The sequence below is a fragment of the Vombatus ursinus genome, unplaced genomic scaffold (assembly GCF_900497805.2).
Source record: "Vombatus ursinus unplaced genomic scaffold, bare-nosed wombat genome assembly UNPS02014798.1, whole genome shotgun sequence".
In the NCBI taxonomy this organism is placed as follows: Eukaryota; Metazoa; Chordata; class Mammalia; order Diprotodontia; family Vombatidae; genus Vombatus; species Vombatus ursinus.
Genome location: NW_020954576.1, coordinates 43,510,595 through 43,527,125, shown reverse-complemented (window position 1 = coordinate 43,527,125; position 16,531 = coordinate 43,510,595). Strand labels below are relative to the sequence as shown.

The 16,531-nt window shown below is 43.5% G+C and overlaps 1 protein-coding gene across 2 annotated transcripts in view; it reads right to left on the bottom strand.

Annotated features, from left to right (window-relative positions):
• Positions 1-3,372: 3,372 nt before the first annotated feature.
• Positions 3,373-16,531, bottom strand: part of LAMB3 (laminin subunit beta 3) — a 66,301-nt gene continuing 53,142 nt past the window's right edge. For both annotated transcript variants that reach the window (XM_027871550.1, XM_027871549.1), the window contains 5 exons: positions 15,887-16,094; positions 14,272-14,413; positions 13,219-13,395; positions 10,294-10,447; positions 3,373-3,847 (listed from right to left, as the gene is read on the bottom strand). In XM_027871550.1, the coding sequence (XP_027727351.1) occupies positions 3,711-3,847; positions 10,294-10,447; positions 13,219-13,395; positions 14,272-14,413; positions 15,887-16,094 (818 nt within the window). In that variant the 3' untranslated portion in view covers positions 3,373-3,710. The remainder of the gene's footprint in view (positions 3,848-10,293; positions 10,448-13,218; positions 13,396-14,271; positions 14,414-15,886; positions 16,095-16,531) is intronic.

Here is a 16,531-nt window from a genome sequence, read left to right as displayed (position 1 = left end):
TGAGGGTGCATAAAAATGTGTAAAATGTGTGACTGTTATCCCAAACACACGTGCTATTAGGATGAGGGGGTGAGTAATTTTTCTATTCGTAATTCCAGTACAAAATGAGATAGTTCTCATCAGATGCACAAACTCCCTTTCATGATGCAAGTGAGTCAGGGAAAGGTGAGAGGGATAGAGAGAATATTCCCAATGGCACCTCCAAGGGTGCTAAGAAGAATGTGATCTGGAAAATGCTGGGGCAAGAGGCAGGCCTCCTCCCTGACTAGGGGGAATTTGAATTAATTGCAGTGCTTAGGACTCCACTAATCCCTTGCCTTAGAGATATCCCAATGGCAGCTAAGAATGAATTTCTTAGAAGCAGTGCATCCTGGGGATGAATGCCTTGGCCTTGGCCTCAAAAGACTTGGGTTCCAGTTTCAGCTCCTGCTCTGAGTATCCATGTATTTTTGGGACACTAGAAACCAATTTATATAAAACTTCAATTTACAAAGCATTTTCCTCATAACAACTCTGTGGGTCATATAGTGGAAATGTTAGTATCCCCATTTTACTGATGGGGAAATTGAGGCCCAGGAAAGGGAAGGGATGCCCAAGGTTTGTACAGCTAGGAAGGGGCAGAGCTGGGATTTGGCCATTTGGGGCTCTTTACCAGACCTAAAAGACAGTTTAGGTGGTGCAATGGATAGAATGATAGCCTTCTGGATTCAATCCTTCAGCCAACATTTATTAGCTGTGTGACCCTAGTTAAGTTAGTTAACTTGTCTTAGCCTCTGTTTCCTCATCTGTAAAAAGAGTGCTAATAATAGCATCTGCTCACAGGGCTCTTGTGAAGACCAAATGAGAGAACATATGTAAAGTGCTTTGCAAACCTTAGAGTACTATATAAATGCCAGCTATTATTATTTTTTATTGTTATTATTATTATTATCATTACTGTACCATACTCTAGGCACAACCTCTCTGGGTCTCACTTTCCCCATCGACAAAGCAGAGAGAACCATCTTGCCAGCTATGATTCTGAATGCAAAGAATGGCAAGGCACATATAAATATGGGACATTAGGAAAGGCAGTGGTTTTGCCTAAATTGTACATGGATCAGTTGCTGGGAACCAAGAGAGGGAAAATATAGAGAAAAAGCCTGAGGCACAAACTTGGGGTGGCAGCCTCTCTCTCCTTCCTTCCCTGATCCTCCCCCTGGCTTCCTTTTGCAGGAAACATACGGGACTCTCCTCTGTACTTCCAGACCAGAAAACCACCCTGCAGAGGAAGGAAGGGGGAGCGAGCCCAAAGGGCTCTCAGGAGACCAGCGGCAGGGCCCGGCAGGAGGCATTTTCTGGTGACAAAGCAGCAGACTGGGTGGTCAGTAGCCGAGGGCCACCAGGAGCAAGCTGCACCATGGAAAGGTCTCTGGAGAGGCGATGGGCAGGTGGAGAGGATCCTCTGGCTTCCAGATCTCCCTAATGTGATTGCCCCTCTGCCTCCAGCCTCCACCACCTATCACTCTCTGTTCAGTGTACTAGATTGTTCTTCTCACAGCTCCATGTGAAAAGCTGAACAGGTTGGCTGAGCTACGGCATATCTCTTGACAAAGCCATAAAGACCATGCCTCCCCCTGTGCTCCCCTGATGCCACCCACGTGTTCCCGATACGGCCTCCTGGGCCTCCACCCTGGCGAGCTCCATTCTGCTGACCCTTGTTATATAACCGTGTGCAAGCATGAATGTTCTTACTGGGTTTTGACAGCTCATTCTCTGTGTTCTTCCTGTCTCCCTAGAAAATTTTTAGAACAGGCCAACTTTCTCCCAGGATTATTTCAGAAGCATTTCCTCTCCCCACCCCCACTCAGTAATGAATGGTGATAGGACACACTCCAAAGCCTGAGATGAATTAGTAATTAGCCTCTGTGTGGGAATTACCTTCCCAATCCCTACCCCCCCATCCCCCCCTTTAATACGTAAAATTGAGAACTGACTATTTTTTTTTCATTTCAGCTAATGAGGATCTAGCCCCTCTCTCCCTGAAAGTTCCTCCTCCAATTTTCATTCCTCCTCCAGGTTATAGCTTCCACCTTTCCAGTCTTCTGTCTGTATTGTGCTTAATAAAATGGACATATTTTCTCTACTAGCCTCCTAGTTTCTTTCCATAGCCTCCTTGGGTTCTCAGGCAAGTCAAGTAACCCCATTCTTCTTGAAGCAAACCCTGCTGGAGCCTATTCCTTTATGTCACAGATTTTGTACAAGTCTCTGTCTCTCTGACATCCAGAGATCCCAATCAGACTCCTTCCCCAACTACCCCACCCCCATCCCCAAACAAGGAGAAGGTGTAGACTGTGTAACAGAGGGTTACCCCCAGGCAATCCCCCACATCCTTCACAAAGGGAAGGACTAGAGTCATTGCCTTCACACACACACACACACACACACACAAAATTGTTGGACTTGCTCATCATTCTCCATGTCCTTTGTGGAGGACAGAGAGAACGTGAATCTAGTAGACGGACAGAGGCAGCAAGGGCCACTTCCAGCCAGCCTTCCTGGTTGACTGCTTCAACAATGATCTTTGCCCTGAAGAAAGAAAGTCTCTTGGGAAGATGTTGCTTCAAGGCCCCAGAAACCCAAGATTCCAGTCCTCACTCTGCCATTTAGAAAAAGAGATTTAGAGGGGCCTTGATATCATCTAATCCAACTGCCTCATTTTGCAGATGAGTAAACTGATGGTAGAGGAGATTAAGAATCTTGCTCAAAGTCATACAGGCAAAAATATTGCCCAGGTGCTCTGAGTCCAAGGCCGGTGCTGTTTTTACGATACCACTCTCCTGCCCATCTTACTGACTTTGTGACCTTAGATGAGCCCCTTAATCTGTCTGAGCCTGTTTCCTCAAATTACTGTGTATTTTCTCATTTATCTAGAAGTCAATATCCCTCAGTGTCTAGTAGAACATAAGCTTCTTGAAGGCAGAGACTGGTTTATTTGGGGTGTTTTGTCTTTGTATGCCCAGCACTTAGCCCAACTGGTGAGTAGTGGTTCCTTGATGGAGGCTCAGGTGACCCCTAAAGCCCTTTCCAGCCTGAACATTCTAGGGGTCTAATAACTTGTCCCCTTGTGGTCTCTTTGGGATCTGCACAAGTCACTAGCTGACAAAGGGATCTGGTCATTCAGCCAGTCAGTGGGTAAAAGGAAGGGGAGAGGGAGAGGCTGGCAAATCTGTCCCCGTGGGTGAAGGAAACTGAATTTGGTCTATTCTCCTGCTCCACACAGACCCTTAAGAGGATCCATGCAACTAACTGTACCAAAAAGGAAACAAGTGCAAAACACTAAGGTGAAGGAAAGAAAAACAACTTTCAAATCTCTCACAGCCAGCAACAGGCTCCTTTACAAAACAAAGATTTTTATTGGGTTGGTGACTGTTCCACATTCATTCACCACTTAATAGTTGGGTGTTTGGGTGCTTCAGCAATCCCCTCTATCCATCTGAAATGTCCCTAATCTTGTTTGCGCCTTTGCAGACTTCAAAGGCAAGACCACAGTGGCCCAGTCCACTGCCTCTCATCTGACACCACCAATGATCTGACCAGCTGCTTCCACAAACCCAGGGCTTCTAGGCTATTTCTTGGAAAGTGAGAGGCAACGTAGAGTTAGGAGCTGATTCCTACTCCCCAAGGAAAAGCAAAAACTGGCAGGACCCAGAGCTTGGGGACAACAGAGATCATTGACAGGTGGCATAGTAGAGCACTCTCTCGTTAATGTGGTCCCGGATTTTCTCCACGTGCTTTTCCAAGCCAGTCAGGTCTGCTGAGCGTTGAGTGATGGCCCGGCCTCCCAGCAACAGCTCTGCTTCCATATCTGAGGATAGAAAGAGGATTCAAGAACAGATGATGGATAAATCAGCGGCATTTCTCTATATTACCGACAAAGCCCAACAGCAAGAGATAGAAAGAGAAATTCCACTTAAAGTTACTGCAGACATTGTAAAATATTTAGGAATCTACCTCCTGAAACAAACCCAGGAACTCTAGGAGCAGAATTACAAAACACTTTTCACACAAACAAAGTCAGATCTAAATAATTGGAAAAATATCAGTTGCTCATGGGTAGGCCGAGCTAATATAATAAAAATGACAATTCTACCTAAGCTAATTTACTTATTCAGTGTCATACCAATCAAACTACTAAAAAATTATTTTATAGAGTTAGAAAAAATAATAACAAGATTCATTTGGAATAACAAAATATCAGAATATCAAGGGAACTAATGAAAAGAAATGCAGGGGAAGGTGGCCTAGCCATTACGGATCTTAAATTGTATTATAAAGTAGCAATCATCAAAACTGCTTGGTACTGGCTAAGAAATAGAGTGATGGATCAGTGGAATAGGTTAAGTATGCAAAACACAGTAGTCAATGACTATAGTAATCTATTATTTGATAAACCCAAAGACCCCAGCTTTTGGAATAAGGACTCACTCTTTGACAAAAACTGCTAGGAAAACTGGAAAACAGTATGGCAGAAACTAGGCTTACCCCAAAATCTTACACCATATACCAAAACAAAGTCAAAATGGGTTCATGACTTAGACATAAAGACTGATACTGTAAGCAAACTGAGAGAGCAAGGAATAGTTTACTTATCAGATTTATGGAGAATAGAAGAATTCATGACCACACAGGAGATAGAGAACATTACAAAATGCAAAATGGATAACTTTGATTACATTAAATTGAAAAGTTTTTGCACAAACAAAGCCAATGCAACCAAGATTAGAAGGAAAGTAGAAAATTGGGAAAGAATTTTTACAACCAGTCTCTCTGATAAGGGCCTCATTTCTAAAATATATAGAGAATTAAGTCAAATTTATAAGAATACAAGTCATTTCCCAATTGATAAATGGTCAAAGGACATGAACAGGCAGTTCTCAAATGAAGAAATTAAAGTCATCTATAGTCATATGAAAAAATGCTCTAAATCACTATTGATTAGAGAAATGCAAATCAAAACAACTCTGAGGTACCGCATCACACCTATCAGATTGGCCAACATGACAAAACAAGATAAATGTTGGAGAAGATGCGGGAAAATTGGAACACTAATGCATTGTTGGTGGAGCTGTGAAATGATCCAACCATTTTGGAGAGCAATTTGGAACTATGCCCAAAGGGCAATAAAAATATGCATACCTTTTGACCCAGCGATAGCATTTCTAGGGCTATATCCTAGAGAGATCATAAAAATGGGAAAAGAAGCCACATATACAAAAATATTTATAGCAGCTCTTTTTGTGGTGGCAAAGAATTGGAAATTGAAGGGATGCCCATCAATTGGGGAATGGCTGAATAAGTTGTGGTATATGAATGTAATGGAATACTATTGTGCTATAAGAAATGATGAACAGGCTGACTTCAGATAAACCTGGAAAGACTTGTATGGTCTGATGCTGAGTGAAGTAAGCAGAACCAGGAGAACGTTGTACACAGTAACAGCCATGTTGTGTGAGGACTAATATTGATAGACTTAACCCTTCTCAGCAATACAAGCATCTAAGACATCTCAAAAGGCTTCATGATGGAAAATGCAATCCACATTCAGAGAAAGAATTATGGAGTCTGAATGCAAATTGAAGCATTCTATTTGTTATTTTTTTTCTTCTTTTGCATTTTGTTTCCTCTTTCTGGTGGTTCCTCCCATTAGTTCTAATTCTTACTTACAACATCACTAATATGAAAATATGTTTAATAGGAATAGCCTATATCAGATTGCATGCTGTCTTGGGCAGGGAAGTGGGAAGGGAAGGGAAGAAAATTTTAACCTCAAAAGCTTATGGAAGTGATTGTTGATAATTCAAAATAAATTAATTAAAATAAAAAATTTTAATAAAAAATAAATTAAAAAAGAATAGATGATGGAACTCTCACTCTCACTCTCTCTCTCTCTCTCTCTCTCTGTCTCTTCTCCTCCCTCCCTCTCCCTACCTCCCTGTCTGTCTGTCTGTCTCTATCTCTCTCTGTGTTTCTATCTCTCTCTCTCTCTCTCTGTCTCTCATCTCTATCTCTCTCTCTCTCTCTCATCTCTATCTCTCTCTCTCTCTCTCTCTCTCTCTCTCTCACACACACACACACACACACACACACACACACACACACACATTCCCCAGCCTCTCCCCGCTACCAAGGCAGATGGGCTTCAAGGCAGGGGCAAAGATGAAATGGAATCTCACCCCTTCACTTTAGTCACAGGGATGCATAAAGAAAGAGTCTTGTCCATTCTTAGATTACTCTTTCTCCTCCCCACCCCCTTCCACCTTCCCTTGACCACCACAGACAAGTTCAGAAGATCATCTCCAGTCCTCTTTTAATTCAGCCAGTTTATAGATTCCAGACCAAATTTCCTTAAAAATTCTCCTTTCATTCTGGCATACCCCTGCTAAAAAAAATTTCTGGGTCTCCCTATTGCCTATAGAATTATATCCAAACTCTTTAACCTAGCATCCTTACTCCTAAAACAGCCATGACCAGAAGCCCTGAATATACCCACTCCCACTGCCATCATCTTCCCTGCTTTTACCCCCCAACACCTTATTGATTCCTTAGATGTCCAGCTCTAATCCCACCTTTCTCATGAAGCCTTGCCTCACCACTCCAGTCCATGGGTCTCTCTCTCTTCTCAACATCAGTGGTAAACACTTTCTGTAACACTTACTTGGCATTAGAGAGGAAGCAGTACCTCAATGGATAAAATGCTGAGTTTAGGAAGACCTGGGATCAGACCCTACCTCCAGCAATTACTTAGCTTTGGGCCCCTGGGCAAGGCACTGAGCCCCTTTGTGCCTCTGGCTAACAACCTAGTACTCAACCACTAAGTCACAGACAGACTGGTTCTGATCTGTTGGTGGAGACAGGGGCAAAGATAAAACAGAATCTCACCCCTTCACTTTAGTCACAGGGTTCCATAAAGAAAGAGTGCAGGGAGTGGAGGAGCCAAGATGGCAGAGGGAAAGCAGTGACTTGCTTGAGCTCTCCCCCAAACCCCTCCAAATGCCTATAAAAAATGGCTCTAAACAAATTCTAGAGCATCAGAACCCACAAAAAGACAGAGTGAAACAAATTTCCAGCCCAAGACAACTTGGATGGTTGATCAGAAAGGTATATCGCCCTGGGCTGGGAAAGGAGTGCAGTTCAGTGTGGGTGCGCAGGCTGCAGCGAACCTGGAGCAGGCCTCAGATAACTGAATCGTGGGCAGCTGTGGCGGTTTCCAGACTTCTCAACCCACGAATGCCAAAGACAACTTAGAAGGTCAGTGGGAAAAGTCTGTGCCTGCGGTGAAAGAGGAGCTAGGTCTCAGCTGCAAGTCCTGAGCATGGCCTCTGGGGCAGCGGCTGCTTCCTGAACTTCCAGCCACAGACTGAGGGGGATTCGAATGGCTGATCAGAGGGGGATTGCAGGGATCTCTTTGCCAGAGCTGAGGCAGGAATCTCTTGCTCTGCCTATGCCTGGATCTGGGTCACAGTTCTGAGGAGGAGTCCTGGGGCAAGGAGGAGTGCTGGCATGGTGGAGCTTGTTCTGGTGGTGGAGAGGAAACACTTCGCCCCTTATCATACCACCTTGGAAGAATGGAAAATTTACAGATCCCTAGAAGTATCCCTGAAAACAGCTGTACAAACCCCCCAAAGCTTGGGACACTACATTCTTCACATTAGAAGCAGACTCTTACCTTAACAAAGAGTCTAAAACTCAAGTAACTGGCCGGGATCATGAGTAAGCACCACAAAAAGAGTCAGACTATATTATCTTACTTTGGTGACAAAGAAGATCAAAACATACAACCAGAAGAAGACAACAGAGTCAAAGCTCCTACATCCAAACCCTCCAAGAAAAATATGAATCAGTCCCAGGCCTTGGAAGAGGTCAAAAGGGATTTTGAGAAGCAAGTAAGAGAAGCAGAGGAAAAACTGAGAAGAGAAATGAGAGTAATGCAAGAAAATCATGAAAAACAAGTCAACAGCTTGCTAAAGGAGACCCAAAAAAACACCAAAGAAAATAACACCTTAAAAATAGCCTAATCCAAATGGCAAAAGAGGTCCAAAAAGCCAATGAGGAGAAGAATGCCCTAAAAAGCAAAATTGGCCAAATGGAAGAGGAAGTCCAAAAGATTACTGAAGAAAATGCTTCCTTAAAAATTAGAATAGAGCAATTGGAAGCTAGTGACTTTATGAGAAATCAAGACACTGTAAAAACAAATCCAAAAGAATGAAAAATTAGAAAACAATGTGAAATATCTCATTGGAAAAACAACTGCCCTGTAAAATAGATCCAGGAGAGAGAATTTAAAAATTATTGGACTATCTGAAAGCCATGATCATAAAAAGAGCCTAGACATTATCTTTCAAGAAATTATCAAGGAAAACTGCCCTGATATTTTAGAACCAGAGGGCAAAATAGAAATTGAAAGAAGCCACCGATCTCCTCCTGAAAGAGACCCCCAAAGGAAAACTCCTAGGAATATTATAGTCAAATTCCAGAGTTCCCAGGTCAAGGAAAAAATATTACAAGCAGCCAGAAAGAAACAATTCAAGTATTGTGGAAACACAATCAGGATAACACAAGATTTAGCAGCTTCTACATTAAGGGACCGCAGGGCATAGAATACAATATTCTGGAGGCCAAAGGAGATAGGATTACAACCAAGAATCACCAACCCAGCAAAACTAAGTATAATTCTTCAGGGGAAAAAATGGTATTCAGTGAAATAGAGGACTTTCAAGCATTCTTGATGAAAAGACCAGAGCTGAATAGAAAACTTGATTTTCCAATACAAGACTCAAGTGGAACATGAAGAGGTAAACAGGAAAGAGAAATCATAAGACACTTATTAAGGTTGAACTGTTTACATTTCTGCATGGAAAAATGATATTTGTAACTCATGAGACCTTTGTCAGCATTAGGGTAGTTGGAGGAAAAATATTATATGTATGTATAGTTAGATAGATAGATAGATACATAGATAGATAGATAGATAGAGGGCACAGGGTGAGTTGAAGATGAAGGGGTCATATCTGGAGAATAAAATTAAGGGGTGAGAGAGGATTATACTAGGAGAAGGAGAAAGGGAGAGGTAGAACAGAGTAAATTATCTCACAAAAAAAACAGAAAAGAAAAGGCTCTTACAGTGTAGGGGAAACGGCGGAAGGTGAGAGGGGATGAGTGAATCTTATTCTCATAGGATTTGACTTAAGGAGGGAATAACATACACACTCAATTGGGTATGGAAATCTGTCTTACCTTACAGGAAAATAGGGGGAAAGGGGGACAAGAGAGTAGGGGGATGATGGAGAGGAGGGCAAATTGGGAAGGGGGGTAATCAGAAGCAAATACTTCTGAGGAGGGACAGGGTCAAAAGAAAGAATAGAATAAATGGGGGAGGGCAGGATAGGATTAAGGGAAATAGAGTTAGTTTTTCACAGCATGTCTACTATGGAAGTGCTTTGCATAACTGCACATGTATAACCTATATTGAGTTGCTTGCCTTTTCAATGAGGGTGGGTGGGGAGGGAGGAAGGGAGAAAATTTGGAACCCAAAGTTTTAAAAAACACATGTTTAAAAAAAATGTCTTCACATGCAACTGGGAAATAAGAAATACAGGAAATGGGGTACATAAATCTATCCTGCCCTACAGGAAAATAGAAGGGGAAGGGGATAAGATAAGTGGGGGAGAAATAGAAGGGAAGCAGACTAGGGGAAGGGGTATTCAGAATGCATGCCATCTTGGGGTGGGGGTAGGGGCGAGATGGGGTGAAAATTTGGAACTCAAAATCTTGTGGAAGTAAATGTTGAAAACTAAAAATAAATTTATTAATAAAAAAATTTTTTTAAAAAAAGAGTGCAGGGTATTTATTTGGCATTTATGTTACATTTCTCCTCATTGCCAATAGTCTTAACAGTAGGTTTACCTAAGATATGTATCTTAGCACCTAAAGGAAATATCAGATCCTTTCCCAGAGGGATGCCCTTTTCTATGTCCCACAACACCTAATAAGGTGCTTTGCACGTAGTAGGCACTTAGTGAACATGTGTTTCTTAACTAAGCATCCTCGGTGCTGATAATTTCAGAAAAGGGGCCTCTGAGTTGGGGTGCAACCTCTGGATTGAGGTTCAGCCCTTATTTGAGATACTGAGATTAGTGCTGAAGAGAATAAGAGGGTATAGAGGTTGTGCAAAGAAGGAGTAGAGAAGCCTGCTAACCCCAACTCCAAACTCCTGCCCTCATTTCCCCCTTGAGGAGGGTAAATGACCCTCACCTTTCATCCTGTCCATCATAGACATGGTCTCCTCAAAGAGCTCTTCAGCCTCAGACTTGACATTCAGGATCCGGTCCCCCTGCTCTCCCAGCATGGGGCTCTGACCCATCCGGTCCTTCAGTTCTGCATACTTTTGTTTCACTCTCTCAAATCCCTGGAGGAGATTAAAAGGAATAATCTTATTACAATACCACCACCTCCACCTGCAACCTTAGATTAAAGAATGAAGCTCTTCATGGTGTCATAAGTACTTTAAAAAAAAAAGTCATCTTAGCCTCTGGTTGTTTCCCCTGGGTTATTCTTCTTTCCCCTGATAGAGCTGCCCCTCAATGGAATGGGCTGCTTTATGAGGTGACGAACTTCCATCGCTGGAAGTATTCAAGCAGAGGGTGATCATTTGTCAGAGATGTTGCAGAGGATATTCCTGTTCAGGTACAGTTGGACTAGCTAGGCTGAGAGGTCCCTTCCACTTTTGAGCCCATAATTCTTAAGTCTGGAAGTATAGTTCTAATCTAGCATTGTAAATTCTAGAATTATAGTTCTAGTCTAGAATTATGCTTCTCTTTTTGAATCTGGACTGGCAACCCCTTGAAGGCACAGGCCATGCCTTGCATACGCTTTTGTGTTTGACACAGCACATCATTGACTTGGCTGGGGTACCAGAATGACAAGGACAACTCATATTTCTAAGGGACTTCACAGTTTCGGAAGCACCTTCCTCATATCAGCCTGCCAAAGCAGGCAGCGTGAGGATCATTAGAGCAGGTGTCCCAATGCCTGGAACCTCCACAGTATTAAAGCATCCTGAAGGGTTAGGCCCTGGCATCAAAGAAATCACTGTTGGTTGTGACTTGAATCTGTGAGTGCCCAGGTCTATGCCCTTCACGTCTGGGTCAGACGCTACGCTTCTCCCATGGCCTCCTGCCCTACTCTCACTCACACTCTGAGGCGAGCAATATTTTGGCTCATTTCTTTGACTTCACCCGCTGGCAATGACTTGTACCTGCTGATCACCAGCTAACAACTAACAGTCTTATACCTGCTTCCCCATCAGCTTCCAATTGCACTGAGTGTCTGTCTCCTCAGGCCCCACTCTCCATGGGTCCATGAGAGACACGATTATTCCCATTTTACAAATGAGGAAACTAAAACATAGAGAGTTGAAATGATAAATGGTAAATGGTGGCATAGGGACTGGTGGGGCACATACATGCCATTCCCCCAAAGGCAAATCTGCTGCACAGAGCTCACCAAGATTGGCCGCAGAGAATAAGGAAAATAACACAGGATTGAAAGTCAGAGGATCTGTGTTCAGATCCTGTTTCTGCTACCTACTTAACCTCTGTGACCTTGAGCAAGTCATTTCATGTCTCTAACCCTCAGTTTTCTCATCCAAAAGACCAAATGATCATAAAAGTCTCTTCTTTAAAATAAAAAATCCTGTGGTCCAATGAACTTCCCTCTAGGACCAGGGTGGGGAGAACAAGGCAATAAGGGGCCAAACAGCTAACAAAAGAGATACTCACTGGCTTTTTATTTTTCTGAGCTGACAGGAGAGAGTGGATTATACAACTTGGCCCTTTTAGTTTGATCCAACTCAACAAACATTTATGCTTTTGTCTTATTCGGTGACTAATGCTGTTTCTCCTTTAGGCTGCTGATGCTGCTCTGTAAATCATCGAAGGCCAAATGAGAAAGCCTCGGTGCTCTCAAGACTCCCAAGGTTAACGATCATAGCTTTCTTTGTCTCTCCCACATTGCTCAGCATGCTTCTGGGCCTATGAGAAGTGCCCAATAAGCACTGAATGAATAAGCCAATGAATGCAGTTCCAAGAGGAGCTTCTGCAGGACGTACCTGAATCCTGTACCCTAATCCCTTACCCGAAAAGCTTTGGACTGCAGAGAATGGCACAGTTTCATGCCTTCTGGTCCCAAAGAGGGAATGGAGAGTAGAACTGATATTTTGAGAGTAACCTGTTATCTAAACTAATTTGCTTCCCTAAGAGTATCAGAGTTTGAAGCCCCAGACAGACAGTCGAAACCAGTCCGGCCATACTAACTTACTTGCTCTTCCTAACACACAGTGCTGCATCTCCCATCTGCATACCTTTCAACTAGCTGCTCCTCGTGCTCAGAAAGCTCTCTAGACCCACTTGTACTCACTCTTAGAATCCTGGCTTCTTGATGAATACTTTCTTCTAGAATAGGTGTGGGAAACCTGCAGCCTCGAGGCCTCATGTGGCCCGCTAGGTCCTCAAGTGCGGCTCTTTGAATCCAAACTTCACAGAACAAATCTCCTTAATAACAGGATTTGTCCTGGAAAACTTGGACTCAGTCAAAAGGCCGTGCCCAAAGACCCAGAAGGCCACATGTGGCCTCAAGGCTACATATTCCCCACCCCTGCTCTAGACTCATCTCTCAAGGGCTGTTCAAGGAGGCTTTCCCCACTCCCCTGAGGAGCTGTTAGACACTATCTTCCTTTCCAGGGTTACCTTGAATCCACTTTGTATGCGTTGTGTATATAAACTGCACATGTATATGTTGTCTCCTCCATTAGAAAGTAAGTTCCATGAGGGTAACGGCTATTTTAGCTTTTTATTTGTAGTCCTAGCACTTACTTAACATTTCTAACATATTGATTGATCCAAGCTCTACCCTTAGGCTCATTTTATGTCCTTAGGCATATATAATAAACTAGAACTCTGTTTCCTTCTCTGTAAAGTGAGGAAGGTAGGACTACACAAATTCTAAGATCCTTCCCCCCTCAAACATTCCATAATTAGACCTAGACAGTGGTTCTTCCACTTCCCAGCCTGTAAAAGAGAAATTCCCATTCCTTTCCTTCCCTGAGGGGCACCAGCAATGTTGCACCAAGAGGTAACCCAGTCCACAGTGGTTGGGACTGACTCTGCTATCTCCTCATACCTGCTGAGCACTGAGAGCGTGCTCATTGGCCCCCTGGGCAATCTGCTGGGCTTGGGAAGACTGTGCTCTCTGCTCCCTAATCTTGGTGCGGAGCTGCTCAATCCGGTCCCTGAAGCTGGTCAGCTGCTCTGTCATACCGGTCACCATCCTTTCTGTTGGAGCAAGAACCTGCTGGACCTAGGGAGGTGGAAAGGAGAAAAAGTCAGGGGTGAAAGTGGGAAAAAGAAAGAGCTTCTGGCTTACCATGGCATCCTGGGGTATCCTCATTCTTGTCCCAAAAAATACTCCCCCCAGATCAGCAGCTACAAACGTTTGCTCTAACCTAGAAAACCCACATTGTTCCTGCCCCAGATCTTCCTCCTCCTTCTCCTGCTCTTCCAAGACTTGGCTTAGAGCAAGTGAGCATCTTTCCCATTGATGTTCTTCAAGAAGAGGCCTGGTAAACATTTGTCAGAACCAAACATAGTGTTTGGCACCCTTTGGTAGGGGGTTGGTGGATGGAGGTAGGGACCAAAACTATAATTTCATTGCTATGAGGTATTCCAAGTGAGGAAACTCCCTCTACCTGCTCTGCAACCTATTGCCTTAGAGAACTGCCTGGGACTCAGAGGTTAAGTGATTTGCCCAGAGTTACACAGTCTGTGTCAGAGGCAAAATTTGAACTCCAATCTTCCTAACTCTAAGACCTACTCTTTATCCATTCTACCACACTGCCTGGCACTATTAAAATGAAAAAAAATAAATGAATATTATAAAAGAGATTTCTCTTGGGTACAGTTTTTAGAGGTACTAGGTGGCCTTTGAAGACTCTCCCATCTCTGAGATCCTGTGACTTCCTAAGGTAGCTCCTGAGACAATGATGATGGCACTCAGAGCCTCACATGCCTCTCCTCCCCTTTCCCCCAGAGACACTCCCTATTTTCACTAGGCTTGCTGCCTCCTTTCTGTGAGGCCTCACCTTCTTCGTAGCCCTGTGAGCCAATGGTCACTTTTCTAACTTTTCCAATTTGAAGGAGCTGAAAAACGAGAAGAAGCCGTCAAACACTGGCTTACCTCAGTGATCCGGTCCTGCAGGAGTCCCAGGGAGCGACTGGTGCCTTGCATGGTGTCCTCTGCCTCCTGAAGAGCTACCGTGCCCTGGCGCAAGTTCCCCACCACATCCTCCACCTGACCCTCCACAGCAATGGCGCGGCTCCTAACATGTGATTACGGTTAGGGAAAGGGAAAGGGAAAGGGAGAGAAGAGAGAAAGGGGAGAACGTGGACTCCCATCCCACCAGCCCCGGGGGCACCACTTCTCAAACCAAGCAAGAGGTTAAGACAACTGAATCAATTGATTTATGTTTCTGGATCCCCCCACCTCAAGGACAAATATTACACCACTAAAAAAGTTAGAACCTCCCATCAAAAAAAATAGACACCTTAGACCATCCCTTTCCATATTTCAGACCCTGGATTTGTAAGGACATAGGTCCTTAATGCTAATAATAATAATAATAGCTAACATTTATATTGTGCTTTAAGGTTAACAAAGTGCTATTGCATTTGTTATATCACTTGATGGAAAAAATCATAAAACTGACCAAAAAATAAGCCCCTAACTTATTCAAATATTCATATGTATCATTTTGCATGAAAAGACCAATCAACAAAATCTACTATTAGTGGAAATAGCATTTGACTTGGGAATCAAAAGATCTGGGTTAGAATCCCAAACTTCCCACTTCCTAGTTGTGTGACTTTCGGCAAATTACTTAAATCTCTCTTTGCTTCAGTTTCTCCACCTGTAAGATAATCAGATGATTCCAAATTTCCACCTAGAAAATAACTAGATGATTCCAAATTTCCCTTTGCAGTGTTGATGCTCTGTTATGCTGCAAAAGATATCAGATGGAGACTGGGCAGATGTAGATATGGGCAGGTACATCTGAGATGTTTGTGTTTGGTTTAGTTTTAAACAAGATTTCCAGTCGAGAATACAGGGCAATAGGTATATTGGCATGTATATGCAATGCATGAATGTCATTAAGCCTGCTGCTGACCTTGAATTCCTTGTGGCACCACTAAACCACCCCCAACCAAGAATATTCAAGGTACTCAGTTTGTGGCAAAATCCACACTCATCATCCTCCACGTAAAGTCCCTAATAGGCAAAGGCTTATCATTATCATCACCATGACTAATATTTATAGAGCTCTTTAAGGTTTACAATGTACTTTACATACAGAATCTCTTTTGGTCCTCATAACAACCCCGGGAGGTAAGTGCTGTTATTATTTCCATTTTACAGATGATGAAAGTGAGGCTGAGAGAAAGTAAGTGACTCATGTAAGGTCACACAGCTAGCAAGTTTCATAGGACTATAGTAATTAGAGCTAGAAGGAAATAAGAGATAATCTTGTACATTCCCCTCATTATTCCCCCACCTCCCAGCCTGGGTCCTAAAATCATTATCTCCCCAGAACAAATTGGGAGATTATAAGTGACAAGGAAGAAGCCAAAAGGGTCAAGCCTTGGGGCAGCTAGGTGGCACAGTGCATAAAGCTCTGGCCCTGGAGTCAGGAGGACCTGAGTTCAAATCTAGCCCCAGACACATGACTTACTAGCTGTGTGACCCTGGGCAAGTCACTTAACCCCAATTGCCTCACAAAAAAAGGGTCAAGCCTTACCTGGCCAATTCTGCCTCCTCCTGCAGCTTCCGAGCCCGAGTGATGTCCTGCTTAGTCTGAGACAGAATCAGGTCCACGTTAGGCAATCTGGCTGCAATGGCCTGGATTTCATTCATCTTCCGAAGGACTGTAGCTGAGTCCGTGGGTAGCCAGAGAGCCAGAACTGACTCGCTGATCTCCTGGATGGTGGCTGCATCTGTGCTGGGGTCTGAAAGGCAGACATGGGCCAGGCATGAGGAACTTTCCCTCCACCCTCTTCTCAAAGGGTCAGACAGTCCTTGGATCCAAGGAAAAATCACACACTACCGCAACCTAGAAGTAACCGTTTCCTGAGAGTCACAAGGAAGTGTACTGCTTCCACTGTGTTAGGGTGGGAGACCAGAACTCCTAGGTTTTAGGCAGGGAAGACCTTATTTATCTGGAAGGCTGAATCTTAACTCTTAAAGCTTGCTTCATTAGGTTAGTGCACCTGTCCATTACAAAAGTAATATTAACAACAACCATATAATGGATATTACTCATAATGACACAGTGCTTTAATGTTTATAAAGCACTTTCCTCACCCCACCCCTGTGAGGCTACACATGTATTTTTATCTTTATTTTACAGATGAGGAAACTGAGGTTTACAGGGGCTGTGACTTGC